Here is a 22,929-nt window from a genome sequence, read left to right as displayed (position 1 = left end):
AATTGTTCTAGTTTTACCTTATTCCCCTTTGCAAAGCATTTGTTGTAACACAGATTTACTGTTCAACAGCCTGTTAGTTTTTAATGTGGAGAAGCAACCTTTTGCAAAAACCTGAAACCAAAAGCATTTCACATCATACCTCCACTTGCCTTCAAAAAAAACCCTACAATAGTGAGAAGTGCAGATGAAGAGTGTTTCCCAGAAGATGGGATGAGTAGGCTGTCACTTGCATTGGATGATAGATTTTATCAAGCTCCTACTTTGCACAAGCACTATTCCATACCTTTTATAAAGAATTAACTCAATTGACACAACCCTCTCTAACTCTCTTGCCCACTCTGAGGCAGCCACAAAGCATAATTGGTAATTACCACCTCTCATTTCAATGGTCCATTAACTAAAGAAGACATCATTTCTGTCAGAAAGCCCCATAAAGTATACATGCAGCACTAAAATTATATGTCCAAGGAACATATGTGTGGAAATCAGATTTATAGGATCCTTTACATTCGAGTTTGAAATTCAGAGGTGAGTATTTTAGATGTATTTTAACTTTGGCAGTCTGGACTGCTGACTTTTTTTCCTTTAAATCAGTGTCCACTAGCTAGGTTCATTCTAGTCCTCAAAAACCTTCTTTACAAGATGTTTCCTCATTTTGAATCAGCTCTGAAAAACAACGATTAACACTCTCAATTCTACTCTCAGTGGTGGTGGTGGATCTTGTTCATCTTCCACACCATGTCTGAATGGGTTTCCCACAAGAAAAGCCCAATAAACTCACAACTAAGGATACAGATAGGGAAGCCCAAACAACACAGAAAAAAAGAATATAGCCTCTGGTGAATTCATTTCTCAAACCACCTAATTTTTAGGTAAAAAGGAACTGCTCAACTCTGAGAACAGCTTGAGTAGTAGTATCCTTACTCCTACAAACGCAGCACCTCTCCAGTCACCTCTCACTTGTTGTCCAAATTGCCCTGTTCCTCCTCACATCTCCAAAAGTCTGAAACATGTGCATTGCTTTCTCCACCATGATATCCTACAGAAGGTCTCCATGTCTCTCTCTCAACAGCCTTAACATACTCATCTTTAATTATCATCATTAACATCCTTCTCCATTCTGTAGCTAAGTCTAGCTTTTCTTTTTTCTACCCTCACTAGTCCTAGCATGGTCACTCTGGTCCCTGCCTCCTCCTCGTGTCTGGAGTGAGCCGCAATTACCTTCCTCCCTTTGCTATATAAGGAAACTCCACTGCAACTATAACACTTGTTAATAATGAGAACGGCATACCTGAAATCCCAGAAACTGAGATTAATGTAATCATCATACAATAACAGCCTGCCAGTGGCCTTTTAAGTCACTGTGCTTTTGAGTATTACTGCAGTCATAACGAGTGCAAGCTATCAAAAACCTCTTTGCTTGACCAGCAAAGAAGCAGCAGTAAATTGACAAGCAGCAAACAACAATCTCAGAAATAATTAATCTAATAGAATCTCAACCCATCTGTTAGTCTCACAAAATATCTATATATCATTTTTGTGACTTTCTCAAATTCCCCATGTTCAAATAATTAATCTGGTTTCCCAGGAATGCATTTGTAATGCAGGCATTCAAAATAGAACATGTCCTCTGCTCTTTTCTATTTGCTGTATTTTTATTTTTGATCTTTCTATAGTTGGTAGGAGTAGGGTTCTGTTCATTTTGTTTTCAAGTTCTTGTAATACATTAATGATCTAATAAAGATTTTAAAAGACGAACATTTTACAAGACATATTTTCCTATGTACTGTTGCCATCAGTCTCAAAATCAAAACTGCTGAATGGTACAAGTTGTTAAAGTATCTGTTTCCTCTTCCAAACTCTGTACTCCTTTAACCTTTTTTTTTTTCCCAGAACTACATTTAGATGCATACGCATGAGCTCTACGTAAATGCGAGCTTCACTGTTGCTAAGTAACTGTGTGCCAGTAGATAGCACTGTGAATGTTGTAAGCAACATCATACAACCTGCCAAGTTTGTAATTTGGTCAGCGGCAAGAAATGTAAGCTAAATATTTTGGATGAGACTCTCAGATCTTTTTAAAACAATGAAAGAAAAATACGTTGAGAAGTGACTAGACTCATAAGTAATCCTACACACTGTGGGACACTTCTTCCCTATCAGAACAGTTAGGCTATTCTTCAGAATGCAGCTATTACTATTTACCTAAACTAGGCTCCTTTCTCAATTTCCATTTAGCCCATTATTCACTGCTTTGAGGTACTATTTTTAAAACACTCCTCTATGTAAGTGTTAGAAAGAAATTCCATCATTTTAAACATTTAGTTAAATAAACAGTGTGTTTTAAAACTATCTTCTTGAAAACCTTTCATTGGATGTCAGGACCTGTCACTGTAAAAAAATCCTAAGAGTAAATTCTAACGATCACCTTCAAATCTTAGGATGGATTTGTCTTCTCAGTTTGGTAGGGAATTCTACTTGTACATTTTATTTTTTTTTTAAGTTTTTAATTTAGTTTCTTCTTTTCCAACAGAATTAAGAGGCAAAACTACAGGATCAGACTCTGGATCAGTACTTGGCCAAGACTTGATATATCTCAATGTCTTAAGTATCTCAACTTAGTGTATTGTTTTTCATTCTTTGGAATTGCCCTGTCTTAAAGAACAGAGAGATTTGTTACTTTTTCAAGATGATAGCAAGTAATCATTATCCTCCACTGTTTCAGAAAGCTAAAGTAAAAAGCAATTATGCCTTAACCCTCATTCTACAGTAACATAGGTTCCTTAGTGAATTTAAAAAAATTGAGCCTTGCATTTCTAACTTCATTCAAGGTTAGACATCCACATTTCATAGTTTTAATAAAGTCCCCCAGCTGACAGTCACATGCGAAGTAGCAGTTATTATTTTCAAGAGTTTCTTACACTCGTGCCTTTTCTCTGACTTCTGTCATGTGTTCCAGACAAAACCTGTCCTACCTTCAGGACACTCTGTGAGGTTTTGTAAGATACATTTAATACCTAGTGCACCTTTTATGCATGTTATGACAACACTATAAGATTCATGAACTATGCTGTTAATAAACTGGATCCCTTTCCTTAAATAAAAAGGTCCTTTAATACATCAGAATTTTTAAAATTTATTTGACAAAGTAGTAAACTCCATCAATAAACATTACTTTCAAATACATTACAGCCTACCATGCAGTGCCAGTAAAATCACTGTTAGGACTCAGTATCATCTCTTCATCTTACTGAAAACCAGAACTCCTGGTTCACCTGTTGCTCTAGCTAGTTCAGTGACCTTAGATGAAATGCTTCTTTGCTGCTGAGGATCAGGACCTGGGGCCCAGACCACCTACATAGCAGACTCCAACCACGCATCTCATCATTACGTGTGCTCACACATGGACGTACACAAACACAAACACACATTCTGCTCCACAACTTCTCCAAATAAAGCAACTCAGATCTCAGCCTGAAGATTTTTTCTTTATTAGCAAGATATTTTCAATAAAATATTCAAAAGCTGTTTATTCCAAGACAAAACAAAAACCACTGAGACTTGGAAAATTGCCAGACTATTAATGTTTGTACTCCTGGTATCTGGAACACTCACTGTTCTTAGCAGCATTTTATGGTCTTCAATACTGTCCAGGATTAAAAATAGTATTTATTTCTTAACCCTTATGACAAAATTAAAGACTAAGTTATGACTGAGGGAAATAATGCATAGTAGGAGACCAAAGGCAGTAAACTAACTTTTATAAGATGGAGTTCAGGCTCTACGTACAAAGCTAAGAAGCACCAAGAAAAGCAGCTGGGGGGGGGGGGGGGGGGGGGAAGATGAGGGAGGGGTATCTGACTTTTTTCCTGGGGGATGTGCTACATGATGACACCAAATGATTCATGAGAATCGTGTTTTGAGCTTGAAATTAAACAACTTTGGTGAAAGCAGGTTTAGGTTTTCTTCTGGAGAAAAAAAGAAACACAGATTTATCCATTTCCACTGCCTTCTGCCTAATCAATTTCTTGCTTTTTACTTAGATTGCGCATCCCATTCAACAGCTACCAGCTATGAGCAGCCCTTTTTAAAGTAAGAGCAGAAAAAACCCACACTCTAGTACATTAATTTACAGATACTTTCAGTTCATTATGAATCCACAATATCTACTGAAATCATGCAGTGTATTTCTGTAGTGTCTGATCAATAATAAGGCAGCAAAATTGATCATCTTCATCTCAACAGAAAAACTGCTTAATCAGATAAAACTTTGGGGCAGCCAGACTTTCTGTAACTACTCGTGAGTTTTGAAAGTGACAGTCTAAAGAAGAGGAGGAAAAAAAAAAAATTCTACTACTTATTAGAGCTGTTCTACCATCACTGCTACCTAAGTGGCAACCTCCAAAAAGGGTAGGCAAACAACATCTTGAAATGCGACAATTAGATTCACTAGAGGATATTTGTCAGAATCCACAGTGAACTAAAAACATAGGGAGCCTACTATAAAACACTGATGACATTGTTAATACTTTGAAGGATAACAACTCACCTGAACGCGTTGGTTAAACTTGTTAACATTTGCTCTGCTGTATTTTCACAATAAGCAAGAAGTGCACAACAGGAAATCTGTAGAGTGAAACAGTTGGTACTGAGAGCCCAACATCTGCTACAGGCAGACCTGGTCCTGCAGACCTAGGACCCACTAACAGTTGAAGGACATCTTCAAGATCAATTTTTTGTAAAAGGAATCTACTTCCTGCTCCCCAAGACCATTCCATGACGCATGCGTAAGCACTGGAAGTAGAGACTATCACAAGATTTGCTTCAAACACACACCCCTAATCCAAACAAAAACACTTGCATAGAGGCACCTAGAGATACAAAATAGGACACCAGCAATACCTGCACATGTTCTTGCATGCAGAGGAATCATATTCTGGAGAACAGAACTCAGAAAGGCTTGAACTAAACAGTGGCTTAAGACAGCTTTCTGGTTACACTGTTTAATCACAGGTTATCAATACCTTAAAGGTTATCAGTATCTTAAAGAACAGAAGTCAAGCACCATGTCCTGTTTGGCAATAAGATACTAAGCATCCTTGATGGTACAGTCCAAGATACAAGGAAGACACAGTGCTGCTAGTAGCCTACATGAAGCACTGTTTCACTCTAAAAAACCTTACAAAAAAAAAAATTAAAAAGCTCTAAGTAAAAACAATCCAAAGACCTTGTTTAGGACCTGATATTTGAAGCAAGTATCTCAATTCTAGTCTCCCTCTGTAAATCCTGCTGCTCAACCACTGGGTGATGATAGTCTGCAAACTATTCCCCAATACCCTGCCCCATTTTCAACTTTTTTTAATCAATCATAATAGTATTAGAGTGAAAAGAACAGCAAAATTAGATATGTTTGTAAAATTTGAGCAAAGAAAACTTAGATATATAGGACTTCCAGGGGAGGTGAAGAAAAGTTTCCTTAAACCACTTTTTATTAAATTGCCAGTTGAAAGTTCAGAGTTCTTTGGTCTTGACGAATTATTCATCTCTACCAATTTTCACAGGTCATGAGCTAACATCCCACACAACTGATGAAGCCATCTACTTTCAGTGCAGATAGCCAGTAACACCCATTAGCAGGATTTTAAGCTCCCAAGTTAGGTATGAGTGAGTGAGGTTCTAAAGAAAAATAATCTTTCAGTGTACTTTCACCGAGAACTGAATACTATGCTCTTCCTAGTATCGATAGTAAGATATCAGTATCTTGACAGACCTGAATAGACAGTAACTGTCTTTAGAATAAGGCTGCCATCTAGCAGCAGAATAGAGTAAATGCAGAGAAATCTCAAGCCAGAATTTGAACTGTGAACCTGCTTGATGGTCTGACATGCTCTTACACAGAGATATAAACACTAGAAGCATAGTTTTTCGGAAAAAAAGGGAAAAGGAGTGGCAGAAAGCAGAGCTTGCTAGATGGTGGTTTATAAACAGGCAGTTCTCCAGTACAATCCTAAACTATTCAGTTCACAGCATCACGTTTTTCTAGTCAGGTAAGTCAACATGTAGAAAGGGTAGAGAGGTGGAGTGGTATTTTTGTGGTGGTGATGTACTTGATCTTCTTTCAAGTTAATTAAAAAAACCTACAGCCTAATTCACTTTTTCTGAAAGAAGATTATTTTTCTGTGTAAGGTCTCATGCTACAAAATGCAGTTAAACAAATTAAGTTAGACCGAACCATAAAGACATACAAAAGCAGGGCCTAAAATCTTATACTGGAACTAGAGAGTCACAAAAAAACCCCCCTCTGCCTAAGCAACTTCCTTAACTTAAAGTGTTACATATTTATTCTTGCTTCTTGGAAACCATGCAGTTTCCAAGTCAGAGCTGCAGTATATAGAATTTTACTCTCTCATCATTTAACTGTCACTGGCTTTATTTTAGTCTCATAGACCACGATCCAATACATTTTACAGCTATAATCTACAATGATTTGCCACAGTGTTTCATCCATTGATCATCTCTAACACACCAAGAAAGAGCTCTTGAGATGTCATCGTGTTGATGCCTATTTCATACAACGCAGACGCTTTCCAGTTCAGTCACTGAATATGGTCCAAGAAATCTGTGTCTTAGCATACCACAGCCACAGAGTTACCAGGGCTTTTGGAAGACGCTGAAGCATCCTGTCTATATAGGAAAGAATAGTTTGTTTCTGGTTGGTGGGAAGAGAAAGTCAGGAATCTTGCTTTGCAAGATCCACTGGCAAAGCAGCGCACTCTCGCCAGGACATTTTCAAGACCACCTGCTTCCATCACAGCTTTCTCGAAGAAACTGGAAGCCAGCAGGGGAAGAAAAATAACATGACCACAAGTGGGAAAGAGCTGACAAGCAGAGACCTGGGGAAGACAAAGAGAAGTAGTACAGAAATAGAACTCAACCACTGTTTCAAGAGAGCCTCCACCAATGAAGGAGAAAAGGCAGCCTTGCACTTTTGAGAGGTACAAACATATCTTTCAGTACTTATCAGAGGAGGCACCAATCTAAATGTAAAAGTCGTAAGTTAAATTTTTGTCACATCTAACAACATTAGCTTCAGTCCTCTGAAGATAACTTTAATTCCATGTACAGGAGCAGAAAGAAAGAGACACCTGTAGGAATGCAGGCTAGAGCGCCCAACAGACTGCATTAGTAGTTTCCTTTGTCCCTTCTTAACACAGTAGATCTCATTCTAGCAACAGAAGCAACACAAGCCTGATCATATCTTAAGCTTTCAAAATTAGAACTTCCCTTCTGTCATTCTGACTTTAATAACTTACCATGCAAACATATGCTCTATCCTTAAGAGTTACTCATCTGTCCTTACTACTGGTATCTGTGACAGGCTACAGTTCTGGAAAGCAGAAGTCTACATGATGTAGGGAAGTAGGTCTTGGGTTCGCAATTCCTCATTTACTGGAATAAAGACAAATGTAGATTAGTGGTTTAAGTGCATTTCCACACCCATCCCTCTCATCCAGTGTTAAAAAGGGCCCAAATTACTCCTTAGGAGTTAAGAATTATAAAAGTCACTTTCCATGTTTCCTACTTCTGCTTACAAAGTTTGCATCTGATCAGTCCCTTGTGGCTTAAGTCAAAACTATCATAGCTCCTTCCTTTAACCAATAACTAATAAACAGTCAGTATTTGATAGTCTAGCTTTATTAATAAAAATCTCTGCTTCCACCCAGAGATCAGTTCTGTAGCAGAACCTCATTAGGTAATTCTCACTATTAAACTAATGTGACACTGAAAAGCATGAGTAATACTAAAGAAAAAACTGGGACATGTAGTTGCATTCCCCTTCTTAGAAAATAGTGAATGAAAGGTGACAAAAAGCTAGTATGTCAGATTTTATGAATGCAATTGCCTCCTATACCTCCTCCCTCAGGATTTTACAGGGCTTAAGCTTTTTTTTTTTTTTGTAAGACAAAACCCCTACATATTTACTAATGTGAGAGTTTTGGCTCAAATTGCACTATGCCGCTTTAACAAAGATTACTTTGTGGAATGTTTTCCACAAACCTATTTCTACCAAAACAGCTCATTTTTGCACACTCAGGTAGACTTTTGCTTTGGTATTTACAGTCAATAGTCCAGACAATACTGCTAAGAATTACACTTTTAAAAGACAGACAGAAAAAGCTGATGAGAGTAAAAGGAACTAGCATATCCTCATCTTTTGGAAATACCAGTAAGATGATGCTAGCTGCAGATCTACATCTCCGATGCCTGCTTCTCTCCCTCTCCAGTAAACGATGGGCCAAGAAAGAGTATGGGAGAAGTACTTACCGGCTGGACAAGGCAGACACCCAGCAAACAGTGGTTACAAAACAAGTGCTTAGCTCTCAAACTTCAGGAGTCTGACCCCAAAAAGTATATGTGATTTTTAAAAAAATAACTCTATGTAACAGGAAGTCATTTTCTAGAGAGAATTCATAAACAATATGAAGTTGTCAAGCAGAATAATCCCCCCAAATGAAACCACTTTAATTTTCTTCCTATTGGAATTATATCACACCTATTAAAAAAATGCAAATCTAAAGTCATCCCTAGGATGAATACCAGATTTCTAAGAGAATTAAAACCAACACACCCTAAGTATCACAAATGTACTTAATTCCCCATTCAATAAAATATTGGAATATCAATTTATTAAAAAGTTATGTGAACTGTACATACGTAAACTGCAATATAGCTGAAAAATCTGAAATATATAATTTTAAAGGAAAATCATTTATTTCTGAAAATATTTAAAATATTGCATTTCTGGCAGCAAATTTAAAAGAAGTGCTCTGGAATGGGTGCAGTCTCTCTGTGCATTTGTCTAACGTTTGTCTTCAAGGCGTAAAACATATCTGCTTTCTGATTTTTCAAAGCACAATCTTGTGAACACTTTCTTTCTGACTTGTAGAGACAGAATTCGATTTCCAAGAACAGCAGCAGAATTTTAACAGGAAATACTATGGTCCTTGTCGGTGCAGACAACACACTTTCCGAGAGTCCACGACACCTTGGAAATATGCTAGCCATTCTGCATATAAATGCATCAGATTGTGCTTACAAGTTACAGAATAAGTCTTTGATTGATAATTTTTCTGTTTATTTCCGCCAAGGCCACTGAAAATACGAAGGCCTTTTCATCTGAAAGGTTAGCATACATGTCAACTTCTTTTTCTTGTTTCTCTGTAGAAGAAAAAAAAGTCACTATTAGAAGCTTTTTCCATTATCCAAAGTTAATGCAAGTTACACAGTAGTTAATAAATTATGTGGAATGGAGTACTGGAATTGAAAAGAAGTTAGACAATCAACTCCTATGCAGGGAGGGATTGAGAGAGAGGAGGAAGGAACGGAGGCACAAGAAGGTGCTAGAAAAGTCACAGAATTAGTCATCCAAAAGCATGACTGAATTTCTGTTCTTTAATGACAAAGACAGAATGAGTCACTAACATTAAATTGATTCCTGACACAAAAGAGTATTCAAGTGTTCCTCCAGTTTTGCGTTTTGTTTTGTTTTTTTTTTTTCTTTTAAATAAATACCTCCCATCCTAGGAAACAAAGATATTACACCATATCCTCATTAAATGCAACATTTGTCCCCCTATTTTACATCTAAGTAAGAGAAACCCAAGAGTTTAATTATAGTCTCCAAGACCAAAAGAGCAGATACATGGGCAGAAGTCAGGTTTCCAATTTGTCACCATGAACATTTCTGGACTTTTTATACCACAGACTTTCAATCTTATATCTATATCCCAATCTTTAATCTATATCCCAGATATAGAACAATGCTAACACCTCAGTGAGTAAGGGAAAGCCTCTGAATTCCCTCTGCTGATGTTGGCTTCTTTCAAAGCTACAGATACACAACAGCAAGCCATCAAGAAGTTTCCATACTGCAGTGCTCAAGTACACTAAGTTACACTACAGCATATGACAAAACTAATAGAATAGTACTTACATAAATACTTACACTTACTCCAGATCATGACTATTTATATCCCAGTTTAGCTAGCCACAGGTAGCTGACACAACTCATTAAGAAGAAAAAAAAAAAAACAAAAACAAAAAAAACCCCCAAAACCAGCTTTGTCAGCAGAAGACCAAGCTTGTAGACACAGAGAAGAGAGGAATACATATAGAGCTTTAAGGCTGGTGTCTAGCTGTGGAACTCCATCTCTAATCCAAGTTCCATGGCAGCCTGGACTAATTTACAATCACAACACAACGCTCACCTGACAGACCCCTCTGTCTCATTAACACAGACACACACGTGCACACTTTTTTTGACCACAGCACACTCTGGCAGACTGCTCCACCAAGACACCTAAATCAGCAATGGGCAGGTGAAAGACAAAGTAGCACTGGAAAATAATGGAAAGCACCATGTGGAAAAAAGATCCCAGCATCTCCTGTCTCCACCTACTCAACATGGTTATTCCTTCAATGGGTCCACATTCATAACAACATTTTTAGATTTGGCTTCACACCTGATCGTCTGTGTTACAGCTACGGACAGCATTCCAACAGACTACCTTCCCTGTGAAGTCAAGTGCTTGTGTTAAACAACTAAGTGGGAGAAACTGAAAAACCCTTTACCATTGTGTTCTGATTTAATACTGATAGAGACAGACAGCAACAAACCCCTCTACTTAAAGATTTCTAGACAACTTAAATCACACACAAGCTCACCTTTCCCTGCAAGTAAAATTGCTTAGTGAGGAGCCTGGACACATAAAGATGCATCAGTTTTTAGTGTAAAAACAAGAAACTTGCCATAGCAAAGTAAAACAAATCAAAGCATGTTTAATATTTGGACTATAAATGATTTCTGCTTGTTCCCTGGCTACACAAGACAGTATTCTCTAGTATACTGAGTTTGAAATGAAAGCTGAGAAACTGAGTTTCACTGCAAGTCCTACCCTGTAGTTTAAGACAAATCAGTTTCTATGTGTACGCGCAGTCTGGGTTGCTCCACTTCCTCCCACCATTTACAAATTAACAATGCTGGGAGTTGTTCTGAGCACAGATGCTACACACACTGGTTATTCCACATTAACCTTTTCTACTTTCATATCTATATCCATCCCCTTTTTTCATACTTCCTGATCCAAACAAATCCAGCCACCACCTGAATATGTGTCAGCACCCAGCAAAATTAAAAATACTTCCCCCCTCCCCCCTGCCGGTTACTGTTAACAGATTGTAGACTTCTTAGAAAAAAAACACTCTCTCAAGTTTCCCTTCCCCCTGTCCTCCCAAAGTACTGGCTCATTCTGAGAGACTTCAGCTTTAAAGAATTGAAATATTGATATCAAACAGTATCAGGGATTAACGCAGGTTTGCAAGCTTTATGCATTCTTAAGACAATTCCAGTTCTCATCAGTACTCATCAGCTTGCACCTGCCTCACATTTTATCATATGCTACTCATAGAAACCATGGTATCCTACAGACACTATTAAAACTTTCCGCTTCACAGTCTTATCTGAAAGTAGTTTTGACTCACTTCTCTATTATTAGCAAAAGACTGTCTTACAGAATCACAATACCATTTTTGTAAGACGGTAAAAATACCAAGTCTTTTGATATACAACTAAGAGGCTATTTAGGTGAAAATATTCAGTCTTTCTGTAGCATGTCTCTCACATCCCCAGATCTCCTGCAACCCACTAGACCCACAGCCCTTAAAATTGTGATCTATGTATGAATCAAATATGGACTCTCCCCCTTCACACATTTTGTATGGATTCAAAATCCAAAGTTCTGAGATTCACTATCCAAGATAGCAAACTACTTCAAATGTGCACATTGGGCAAGCAAATAAGTAATACAGTTGGAAATTACTGGAAAAGGAAAACTTGGGTCAAGAAATTTAATTTGGTTTAAGTTTTATCAAGATACTGACATGTATATATCTTTATAAAGATTCACCCCTTGTTAAGTATCAAGTATGCTTTAGTAAGACTCCAGGCCACTCTTATTGAGTCTCACTTGATGGTAACCTCTTTCAGGAGCAGAATAACCAATACCACTTCCTCCAGCATACGAGGGTTCTTTTGTTTCTTTTAATATAATCAAGGTTGCTACCTAGATAACAAGGCAGCCTGGGAACCTGTCTAGCTGTGTATCACAGTCCCACACAGTAAAATAAAAAAAACATACCACCACAACAAAAACCAGAATCAGATTATTATGAAGTTTCTATTTTCAAAATATATTGTAGAATTTCTGACAAAGAAATTAAGTGACGATTTTGACAAGCCAAGCCTGCAGTGAGAAGTTCCTATTTTCCAGGGTCATCACATGGCTCAAACACGTGATAGGAATATTCTCTGAGGGGATATGGCAGAGTGCTGGGACCCAATCTATATCAGCTTCCTCTTTCCTCCCCCTCCATTCCTTCTTCCTAAATCTGCAGGAAAAAATAGTTTATTTTAAAAAGCCCTTTTGCTTCTCCTATTCTTCTTAATTGCTGTTGAATCCTGCAGCTCTTTGCTCTAATGTGAACCAGTCACAAAGGATACAAAAGAACTAGTCAAAGGCACAGACATAACTGGGAACAAGCACGCTATGTATGAAAAGAGCACGACACAAGCAAGGAAGCAAAGGTACAAATGTCATGGGTGTCTTTAGGAAGAAAATGTTCACAGTTGGGTGGTCTTCAAACGGACAGATTATCTGCTCTCGCATGCTGTTATAATTCAGGTGTTCTCTGTCCTCCTGTTTTTTGTCTACAATACATTAGGCATTGCAGAAGCCTAAGAGGCACCAAATATTTAACAGCTTTGCAAGCAGTGGCCTCTTTTCAAGTCTTTTGAGGGAAAGAACAATAGCACAATCTCTAGTGGCAAGTAATGCGTACCCAAAATATCCTAGAAATATACAATAGACAAGGAAATAATATACTTAAAAAGTCTAACACTAAGCTAATATCTTGTACTCCAGAGCTGACTTTCAACACTACGCAGACTGATACAATGACTAGCAATGAGTCACACAAAAATCACCCTAATTGGAGTAGAAGAATTAAAGTTGCTTAATATGCTTCTATGCAAACAACACTATAAAGCAGCAGGTTTGGTAAAGAAAGAATATTTCTAAAATTCCCCACTAATTACTCCACACATAGTAGTTAGGCCAATTTTCTAAGTCACTTGAAAAGGGAGAAGTCAATGTTAACTTGTTTTATAGTAACTACTCACAAAATGATGGGTTCTCTGCTGAATTTATTTTTATAGCTGTGACAGCCATATAGATCAACTTTTTGTTCATTTTTTTTTTAAATCTGCCCAATAATCACCACAGTAGTCTACACACATTACAGTCTGACACAACCAGAAGTAAGCTGAAGTAAGAAAATATCCTAAGCCCACTTATTCCCAACCAATAAGTTGTGCTGTACCAATGAGGAGCAAAGATAATTACAAATGGGTGTGAACCCAAGCTCTGTACCAGCTCTGCAGAAGAGGTTGAGGAAGAAATAGTAGCAGCAGTCACAGTACCAAGTAAAGGGGATGGTAGGACAGGACAAGAAGATGAAGGCAATCTTCTCAAGTGAGATTCAACTTTATAAAAAACACAACACCGAACACCAGAAAACAACACACCACACGCACTCTTATGCGCTACATCTGTATTTCTAGTTTTCTACCTCAGAGCACTGGCATAGTGTCACACTTCCGAGTACGCAGCAAGATGTTAAAAACATTCAGCCTAGTTTCAGATAGGAAAGCATGTTCTCTAAATATCCCTCATGCTTTCAAATTCTTGCTTTTCAGAGACTACAAAACATGCATTAAGAGAATGGATATTTTCTTTTGATTGCTTAGATTGCTTTCCTCTTTTTCAGGGGACAGGAAAGAAGATTTACTTTTATAGGGCAACTCAACAAGCTTGCAGGAATTTTCAAACCAAAGCTGTGTGTGAACTAGACTGGCAGTAAAATGCCTAGAAATGATCCTATAGGTGCTAGACAAAGTCTATCTCAGACAAATAACAAATGGGGAAGCTCTGTAGTTTGTGAAGCTACGTACATCAATAAGCCATATGCAACAGTGAAGAGATTAGATGTAAGTGTATTCCTATTACAGTAAAGCAATTGCCATCCAGAAAACATACAGAAATAAAATTCTATCTCCTCTTTCCACAGCCAAAGCACTAAAACAACAACAACAAAATCCCAATTTATAGTTTGTTTTTATAGGAAAGAAACTTTAAGAACGAACAGATTTACATTAAACAGCAGAGACAACAAAATTGGTTTTGAAAAGTCAGAAGTTAAAGGAATTCACTTTGCAACACGGATTAACACCCATTTTTGCTAACAAATAAGGTGGCAGGGGAAAAAAAACAATTGCATTTCTGATTTATGCCACAAGGTACGCTTGATGGTTTCAGCAGTTAGTTTTAAGAACAAGATCTTCTGAATATTTATATGAAGTCTTGTTCTTCCCCTCCTATCTGCCTTCCAGCCTTTTTAAGTCTATGCTAAGTTTTGGATTAATTATTCAGGCCTAAAATTGGTATCTCCAAAACCACACAGCAAATGCAGTGTCAATAGGCTCTTTAAAAAAAAAGGAATCCTAAGTGACAGTCACATACTTGACGGGCTCCAAAATTACTCTAGTGCATGTAACAGTCTCTTTATTCAATAAAGATTAAGAACAGCAGGTCACCAAGGAACCTTGATAAGCAAGGAGACATTCTTTCCTGTAGAATATTATTCTGTAGAAACATGGGAAAAAAATTCAGGTCATAGTAGGAACTCAAGATGCTCTCCAAAAGGTTTCAAGGAACTTTTTACTAATGACTCTCTGATTAACAGGCATCATTATATTTTTTTGTCCTTGTGATATAGAGCAGCGGTACCTCAAAAAAAAAAAATAAACAAAACCAATCCAAAAAACCTACTAAGCACTACAGTCCAATAGCTTTCAACCTACATGTTGAAACTTGATCTGGTGGCTAAAAATACAGACTTAGTTCTTTGTAGTTAGTTCCAATCAGACACTGAAACATAAAACCAGAGGTCTGTACAGATGTGAAACAGTCCCTTCCCAATATTAAGATATCGGGTATTGGCTGAACTAGTCATTACTTAAACCGTTTGAATGGTATAGAGGTTTATTGATAAAAAAGTCTTCATACAAAAAGAAAACTCAATTAACATATTTCTCCAGTTCTCATACCTCTTTCTTCCTCGTGCTTTTTCGCTGAGGCACTCTTAGGTCTTCCTCTTCCTCGTCTGCTATGATCTGAATGGCTGTTAGACCTGGATCTTTTTCGGTTTTCTAAGTCTTTATTTACTGCAGAATTTATCTTCTCTCGCTTAACTCTCTCTGTCCGTCTCCTTTTGGCCTCACTCTTGTTTTCTGTGCAAATGAATAGAGATGGTATGATCTAGGGTTGTTTTCCTCTTTGTTCTTAATTTACTCTTATTGCTTATCCCACCCAATCACCTTTTTTCTTTAAATCTCTTAGCAAAAGTGGTTAGATGTCTGTACCTTCACAGAACAATTAGATCTGCACAGTATCCATGCAGAAATTAAGGTGTCAGATCCAGAATGACACTTCGCTTCTTGATTACAAGGATCAAGCCCTTAACTACTTCAAATGCATTTTGCAATGAGACATTTGCTAGTATACAAAAAGTTCATAGTTTTCCATAATAAGATGGAAAAAAACTGTACAGATCACAGCCATCAAGACAGCTCATTGCATGTTTCCAGTAGCCAAAAACCCGAACAGTTTATAATACAGGCAAACAGCAAAGTACTTCATAATCTTTTGACACTAACAATGAAATCATTCCTGCTGCTCACACAAATCAAGACGCTGAGTCAACAATGGTGTCAGTAAATGCCACATTACATAGCATACATGTCCCACCAAATCTAGCCTATGACAAGGACAAATAATACTTAATGCTGAACAGGTGTATTGTTTTCCTACACACCAGAGTCAAAAAAAGAGTATTTACATGAGTTTCACCTGTAAGTTAAGTATGGATTAACAAACTTGGGTACTGAAAACAGTACAGTCACCACAGCACATTATTCAACACAGACTAGTTGCACATTTGCAAGGCTGCAGCACCATTCTGCAGTAGCTATATTGTTGAAAATATTGGAACAATGTTTTCTAAAATAAGTTGCAGTTACCTATGAGCACAATACAGACATACACAGTCTCCCACTGTATCTTCCTGGGGAACTGGTTTCCTTTTGCTGCAGTTGTCCCATTAATCTTGTATAGACACAGGGTACAAACTGGACAGCACAGTAACTCGTCACTTATGTTAACATAAAAGCTGTATCAAAGTTTGAGGTAGCAAAAAGTTTGAGGTAGCAAGGGACCTCTGGAGACCAACCTGTCCAACCCCCCTGCTCAAGCAGGGCCACCTAGAGCCAGTTGCTCAGGAACACATACAGATGGCTTTTGAGTATCTCCAAGGATGGAGACCATACAACCTCTCTGGGCAACCTGTGCCAGTGCTTGGTCACCCTCACAGCAAAATCATGTTTCCTGATGTTCAGAGGGAACCTCCTGTGTTTCAGTTTGTGCCCATTGCCTCTTGTCCTGTCACTGGGCACCACTGAAAAGAGCCTGGCTCCATCATCTTTACACCCTTCCTTCAGGTATCTATATACATTGATAAGATTCCCCTGAGCCTTCTCTTCTCCAGGCTGAACAGTCCCAGCTCTCTCAGACTTTCCTCAGAGGAGAGAGATGCTCCAGTTCCTTCATCATCTTCATGGCCCTTCACTGGACTCTCTCCAGGACGTCCATGTCTCTCTTGTACTGGGGAGCCCAGAACTGGACACAGTACTCCAGCTGTGGCCTCACCAGCGCTCAGTAGAGGGGAAGGGTCCCCTTGATCTGCTGGCAGTACCTTGCCTAACGCAGCCCAGAATACCGTTAGCTGCCTTTGCCACAAGAGCACATTGCTGGCTCATGTTCAACCTGCTGTTCACCAGGACCCCAGGTCCTTTCCTGCAAAGCTGCTTTCCAGCAGGGTGGCCCCCAGCATATATTTGTGCATGGGGTTCTTCCTCCCCTGGTGCATTTCCTATGTACAACGCTGAATTATACAAGAGCTCTGCTCTACCAGATTATGTCTTTCAGCTTCATTTGGAAATTACTTTATCAACTTTCAAACAAAACAATCAGGGAGGGGGAAAGAAAATTGACCAACACTTCCAAACAGCACCACAGACGTTGCTTAACCTCCTCCACCTTGGAAGTTCAGTTATCTAGCATAACGTCATATAATTCCTACAAGGTGGTAACCTACAAGTATCCTTCAAAATAGTGATACAAAATATCAAATACTTAGTTTCCATTTTGTAGGCCTGGTAGATAATTTTTAAAAAGTAGACATTATAAATCAGATGGTTTTTTTTTTAAAAAAAAAAAACATCTTCCCTGACAGGTGCTTGTTCTGACTAATTCCTACTAGGACTGGAGGAAGTGATAAACATGAACACAAGGAGAATGCTAATCATGCCAGAATGCGTATTCAACCACTTCTTACTGTGCCCATCAACAACAAAAGATACACAAGTTAGACACAAAAAATACACTATTTTTTAATTTAACCCTGCAGAGAAACGCAAGACTCACCTGGTTTTAGATTAAACATACGACCAATTTTATACAATGTGCCATTCAAGTGTTCATGAATAAGTACAACTCAGCATAAATTCTTCAAAAAAAAAAAAAAGAGAATTTTTACTTTCAGAAAACCCAGCTTCAATCAGCATGTACTCTGAAATCTGATCCCTTTGGCACCTCTAGACATTTAGCTTCAAAACAGGATTAACAGAAAGCTTTCTGTAAGGAGTTATTTTGCATAGTGACCAACATGCGCAGCTAGAATATACACAGAATAAATGCCAACATCACAAATACAAAGGAAGCAAGACTGAAAACACCAGAAGATTTTTCCCCCCCTCAAAATTCAAGAAAAATTAACATATTAGAAGCCTACCATGCACAAATTCAAGGGAAAGCGAACTGACAACAGTCAGTCTCCACAGAGAAGTAAAATACTCTATCCTTTGCCTCCAAGAAATAAAGGGAAAGAACTGTTGTCCCCTTCTTCCTACCTCTGTAAGTATTACCTGTGATGGGTGGTGATCTCTCCGCACGTTTAGCATGCAAGAGTTTTCGACTAATAAATATGTATCCACAGGGACATGATTTACACGCAACAGGAACCTGGGAAAACAAAACACAAATATTTCAGGTCATTTCAAGTTATGACAAAATTCCTGTCCGATGAAAGAAAAAACCTAGTAACTCGCATTTTGTCCTCAGAGATATCTCTTCAAATTCAGTCTGTAATGCAAACTATGGCCTGTACTATTACACAATTGTATTTAAACATAGTAAAAATGTGTTCTGCTGTGAATCACCCACCAAGCCTTTTCTTTATGCAGTTGTTAGAAATCAAGCTTGAAATGTACAGCTGTTGTGACCACTTTGTACTACAAACCCTTTTCCACAGACTGTCAGGAAGGGGGTGAGGGAAAGTGGAGAGCACTAAAGCAAGGGTGAATTGGAATAGAAATATAATTTCTCTTCAGAGCTCTCAAATATCCCCAGTCAAATCAGTCGGACATTCCCAGTTTTGCTTCCTTCATTTACTTTAAAAAAAAAAAAGAAAAAAGAAAAAGAAAAAGAAAAAGCATGAGTTAAAACTGTCAGTACATTCTGAATACATTCACTTTCAGATGCATTTGAAAGCAACTCCTTTAGAGAGCAGGAGCAGCTTTAAACAGGAGGCACAATAGAGCCCGAAGCAAAACAGATGCATTTGTACCACTCCACCAACACCGTTGTAGACAAGGCCGGGTGGTTACAGAAGGACCTAGTTAATTCAAAATGCAAATAACCTACCACAGCTAGTCAAAAGCTGACTGTAGGCTGAAGAGTTTGAGAGACTACAGTGCTTCTCCTGATCCACTAAGCAGTCAGGAGCAGTACATTCCCCCAGCGTAAGACAATTTAAAACAAGATGAGAAAATCTGGAAATCCCACACTTACATGAAAAACGACAAAAATCTTACTCTGAGCAATTAAAAGAAGTGATGCTGATAAATTACAAACCTCATTACCTTCACTTAAAGCCAAGATCTTTTGAGATCTTTTAAAGTAGTAAGGAATACACCATATTGCTTTGATTAGGTTTAAGACTGAAAACACAAATCAAAGCAAGTTTAAACAGAGATCTGGAAGAGATTAACACACATTAAAGTCAAGTCATGTTGAAGCACGACAGTGAGGAAAAAAAGTAGGAGGTAATTTCTCAAATGTAATTCTTTAAGACAGGTCTCTACAAGTCTGCCAACATCCACTGAAACAAACAGGAGTACAGAACCGTGACTGCCTGCTCAATTTTACCGGACACGCAGAAGAACCAAGTTCCAATGTTCTCCCGGCTAGGACAAAACCTGCCAAATTAGTACATTAATTTGTAAAGGAGAACTTAACTGCTACTCAGACAAATTATTTTGCTTTCTGTAGCACATCTTAACTCCTGTACTTCACCCTATGAAGAGCTTACAGATAAGCTTTTAATACAGGTTTTATGTAACTAGAAACTTTTTAATTCCCTTTATGGAGACACTGACATAATAAAAAACAATTCCAATCAAGGTTTATTGAACCTTAAAGCTCAGAATTTAGCAGACTTGAGTGTACGCTTATCTCCTTGTTCATAAGTCAGTATAAGAGTACTAAAAAACACCATCTAGCAGATAGTTTGTCTGTATTGTCAAGGTTACATAGGAGTTCCATTTAAGCCAATTTTTGAACACCTGGGCCTCACCAATAATTACGTTTTCAGGCTCAGCCTAAAAAAAAAATGTGGGGAAAACCACCCAAGGGGATTGGAGCAGACCCAATATTTTTCAATGAACTTAACTGTGTTTAACAGAACAATATTATTCTCATGTTACAGGTTTGACATATAGGGGTGTGTGTCATTTGGAGGGGGGATTAGGTGGGCAGGGGCTTATTCACTGAAAGATATCAGTTATCCTTTGAAGACCTACACTGATAACATCCTGTAACATAATTATTATGGCAACATAGTCCTACAAACACTATTTTACTCTGTTTAACATTTTCCTAACCAAAAAGAAATTTAATTTCTCATACAAGAAAGTCTACCTGAAGCCAAATTAAGAAGTGATAATTACTTCTGACTGACTTCAAGTACTTCAGGCTCCCTAATTTAATTGGGCCATGCTTTGGTTGTGAAAATATCATCAAAAACCTTCTTCTTTTTTATTATAAAAAAGTCTAAATGGCAATTACGTATCATCTAAATTACAACAGAAAAAGTTTAAAAGCCTAAGAAGTGTTACTCAATACTGCGCTCCAATATTTGTGACTGTCTAAATATTTCCATGCGTGCCACTTCTAGCGAAGAAATGAGAAACAAATGCAAAGCCCTTGTTTATGGAATAATTTAAGAAACACTAGTACGGAACACAACCACTTAAGAGTCACACAAGAGCCTCCCCACACTCTGCAAAGGACTGACTTGTACTGTAGGTTTTAGTTTCTTGTACTCTCTCAAACACTTGGCACTGGAAAACAAGGTCCTATGAGCAATGCTTGTGCCGGGGCAGGACTCATGCACATTAATTCCATGTTAGCCACAGAAGAGTTGCTAACAGACAATCTACATTGACATATGCGTATCATGTGTTTTAGTTTTAAAGCGCAGAACAAAGTGAAAGTTTCAGCATCAGCTTAAAAAGCCTATAATGTTTGCTTACTTGCTCTTCCTATTGACAGTGGTTTGACATTCACTCCATTTATTTTTAAAAAAAAAAAAACCAAAACCAAAAAAACCCCCACCATCACACTCATATTCAACTTCCCACTCATTTTAATTTCTTCTTTCACCACCTGAATAACCAGAACTTGGCACACAGTTTTTTCTCAGAAATAGTACTTCAGTGACGTGCTTAAGATGTGAGCATTTGCAATGGTTCATCTAATGCTTAAAATGTGAAAGGATGCCCCCTGCCCCCATCTTAACATTCCAAACTGTTCCAGGATGAGTAGAAACACTATAAAAAACTATGCAAGTCAGAACAAATAATATTAGTTATAAATATTTTATAACTGAAGAAAAATGGCATGGGATTATTTTTTTAAGTATAGCTTAAATAGCATATACCAGTCAAGTTTCAGGATCAAATAATAGAAACGCGTTTCCCATGATGACACGTACAAGCCTCTCCCCCTACCCTGAGCCCCACAGCAGCCTTCTGCAGTGCTGTGCTATTGTTCCGGCAGAGGAGCGCTGCTGTAACAAACCGGCCTATTTTTAATAGTAACATCATTACCAGTAAAAAGCGTAAATGAAGACAAGCTCGTGATACAGTAACAGTTGAAATCAGCTGTTGTTAATGTTTAACTGTACGTAACTCCATTTTGTACACATAACAAAGCTGCAGTGAGACATAAACAGCAGTTCACATATACATTTGGACTACGTGACAGAAACTGCAGCAAAGGTCTCAATTCTGTTGTTTCTAAATCACTCCTCGAGAAAACAACACAACCGAACGCTCTCCCGACTAGCCTTAGGCACATTAGTCATCCAAAGGACAAACTGCATTGTATAAATTACTAAGTTCATTCTATTTTTAATAAATGACATAGTTACTAAACAATACTAGCGCATAAACGAGCAATTCTGAACGTCGCTTCAGCAGAATATAACTATTACACTACCCTGCAAGAGGAACACGATATTTAATCCACATTCCAAGCAGAGACTGCAAAGGCAACAATCGTTTACTTCATATAAACATTGCCTCGCAGCGGCACGCAGACAGTTTAATTTTTTCCCCCTCCTCCCTCAAAAGCAAACAGCTCAGTCGACAGCTTCTCGCAGCGCTATTGCAAACGCATGATCTGCAGCGGCGGCTATCAAGAAGCAACCACAACCGGCGCACGGAGGAGAGAAAACAGGAAGCGAGGCTGTGTGTGCTACCGCGGGGAGCGGCGCCGCGGCCGGGCACGCACACAGCCCGCCGCCCCGGGCGGTGCAAGGCGGCGGCGAGCGGCCGCCGAACTCCGCCCGGCCCGGCGAAAGGTCAGTGCGGGACAGCGCGCACCCACCGTGCCGCGCAGGGACGAGCCGAAGCGGATTCGGCAGCGGCGCTCATCCCCGAGGTGCTGCCAGCGAGGGACGGTGCCTCGGGGCGGTGAACACCGGAGCTGCGCCGAGGGAGCGGGTCCCGCAGCCCCGCCGCCGACGGCAGCCGAGGGCTCGGACCCCACCGACAGCCACGAGCCGCCGACGGGGGCTGAAACCCACCTCCCCCAGGTCTGCCCACGGCTCCCATCCCTCCCTTGAGCCAGAGCCCCAGCAGCAGCAGCAGGCACCTGTGCTCGCCGAGGTGGCCGGCGAGCCCCTCTGCCCCTGGAGCGGGGCACCCCACCGGCCCGCGAGGGCCCGCCGGCCCCGATCGCGGGCCGCCGGCTGGCGGGGCGGGCTCCGCGCCCTACCGCGGGATGGGCCGAGGCAGCGGGGCCATCGCTCCTCCCGCTCAGGGGAGCGCCGCTTTAACCCCGCGGCCACAAACCCCCCCTTCCCCGGCGGGGCCGGCCCTCGAGGGGAGCGGGGCCGGCAGACGCCTCACCTGCTGGTCGCACTCCGGGCAGGACTTGGTGGCCATTTTCACTTTCTTGGCCCTGCTCGAGGACATGCTCGCTGCTGCCGCTGCCGCCGCCGCCGCCGCCGGAGCGCCGGCCGCCCCGCCCCGCGGCGGCCGGGGAGGGCGGGAGGAGAGGGCAGGGGCGCGGCGCCGGCCGGGGGCGCGCGGCCGGCAGGAGCCTGCACAGCCTCCGCGGGCCCGCCCGCGCC

The 22,929-nt window shown here is 39.7% G+C and overlaps 2 protein-coding genes across 4 annotated transcripts in view; both read right to left on the bottom strand.

Annotated features, from left to right (window-relative positions):
- Positions 1-8,431, bottom strand: part of MYLK3 (myosin light chain kinase 3) — a 49,084-nt gene extending 40,653 nt beyond the window's left edge. For 2 of the 3 annotated variants that reach the window (XM_072872790.1, XM_072872793.1), the window contains exon 1: positions 7,314-8,431. Coding sequence is in view for 1 of the 3 variants with exons in the window: in XM_072872793.1 (XP_072728894.1) it covers positions 7,314-7,316 (3 nt within the window). In the remaining 2 variants the exon portion in view is untranslated. Of the gene's footprint in view, positions 1-4,549; positions 4,569-7,313 lie in introns of those variants that run through there. The other variant, XM_072872791.1, reaches the window with a different exon arrangement.
- A 279-nt stretch (positions 8,432-8,710) lies between these two features.
- C9H16orf87 (chromosome 9 C16orf87 homolog) lies at positions 8,711-22,906 on the bottom strand. Its single transcript, XM_072872794.1, has 4 exons — positions 22,706-22,906; positions 18,158-18,254; positions 15,224-15,406; positions 8,711-9,219 (listed from the first exon to the last, which is right to left on the bottom strand). The coding sequence occupies exons 1-4, from the start codon at positions 22,769-22,771 to the stop codon at positions 9,101-9,103; spliced, it is 465 nt and encodes a 154-aa protein (XP_072728895.1). The 5' UTR covers positions 22,772-22,906; the 3' UTR covers positions 8,711-9,100.
- Between the last annotated feature and the right edge of the window lie 23 nt (positions 22,907-22,929).

This window comes from Ciconia boyciana, chromosome 9 (assembly GCF_034638445.1).
Source record: "Ciconia boyciana chromosome 9, ASM3463844v1, whole genome shotgun sequence".
NCBI classification, from domain to species: Eukaryota; Metazoa; Chordata; class Aves; order Ciconiiformes; family Ciconiidae; genus Ciconia; species Ciconia boyciana.
This window is presented reverse-complemented; position numbering and strand designations above follow the sequence as displayed.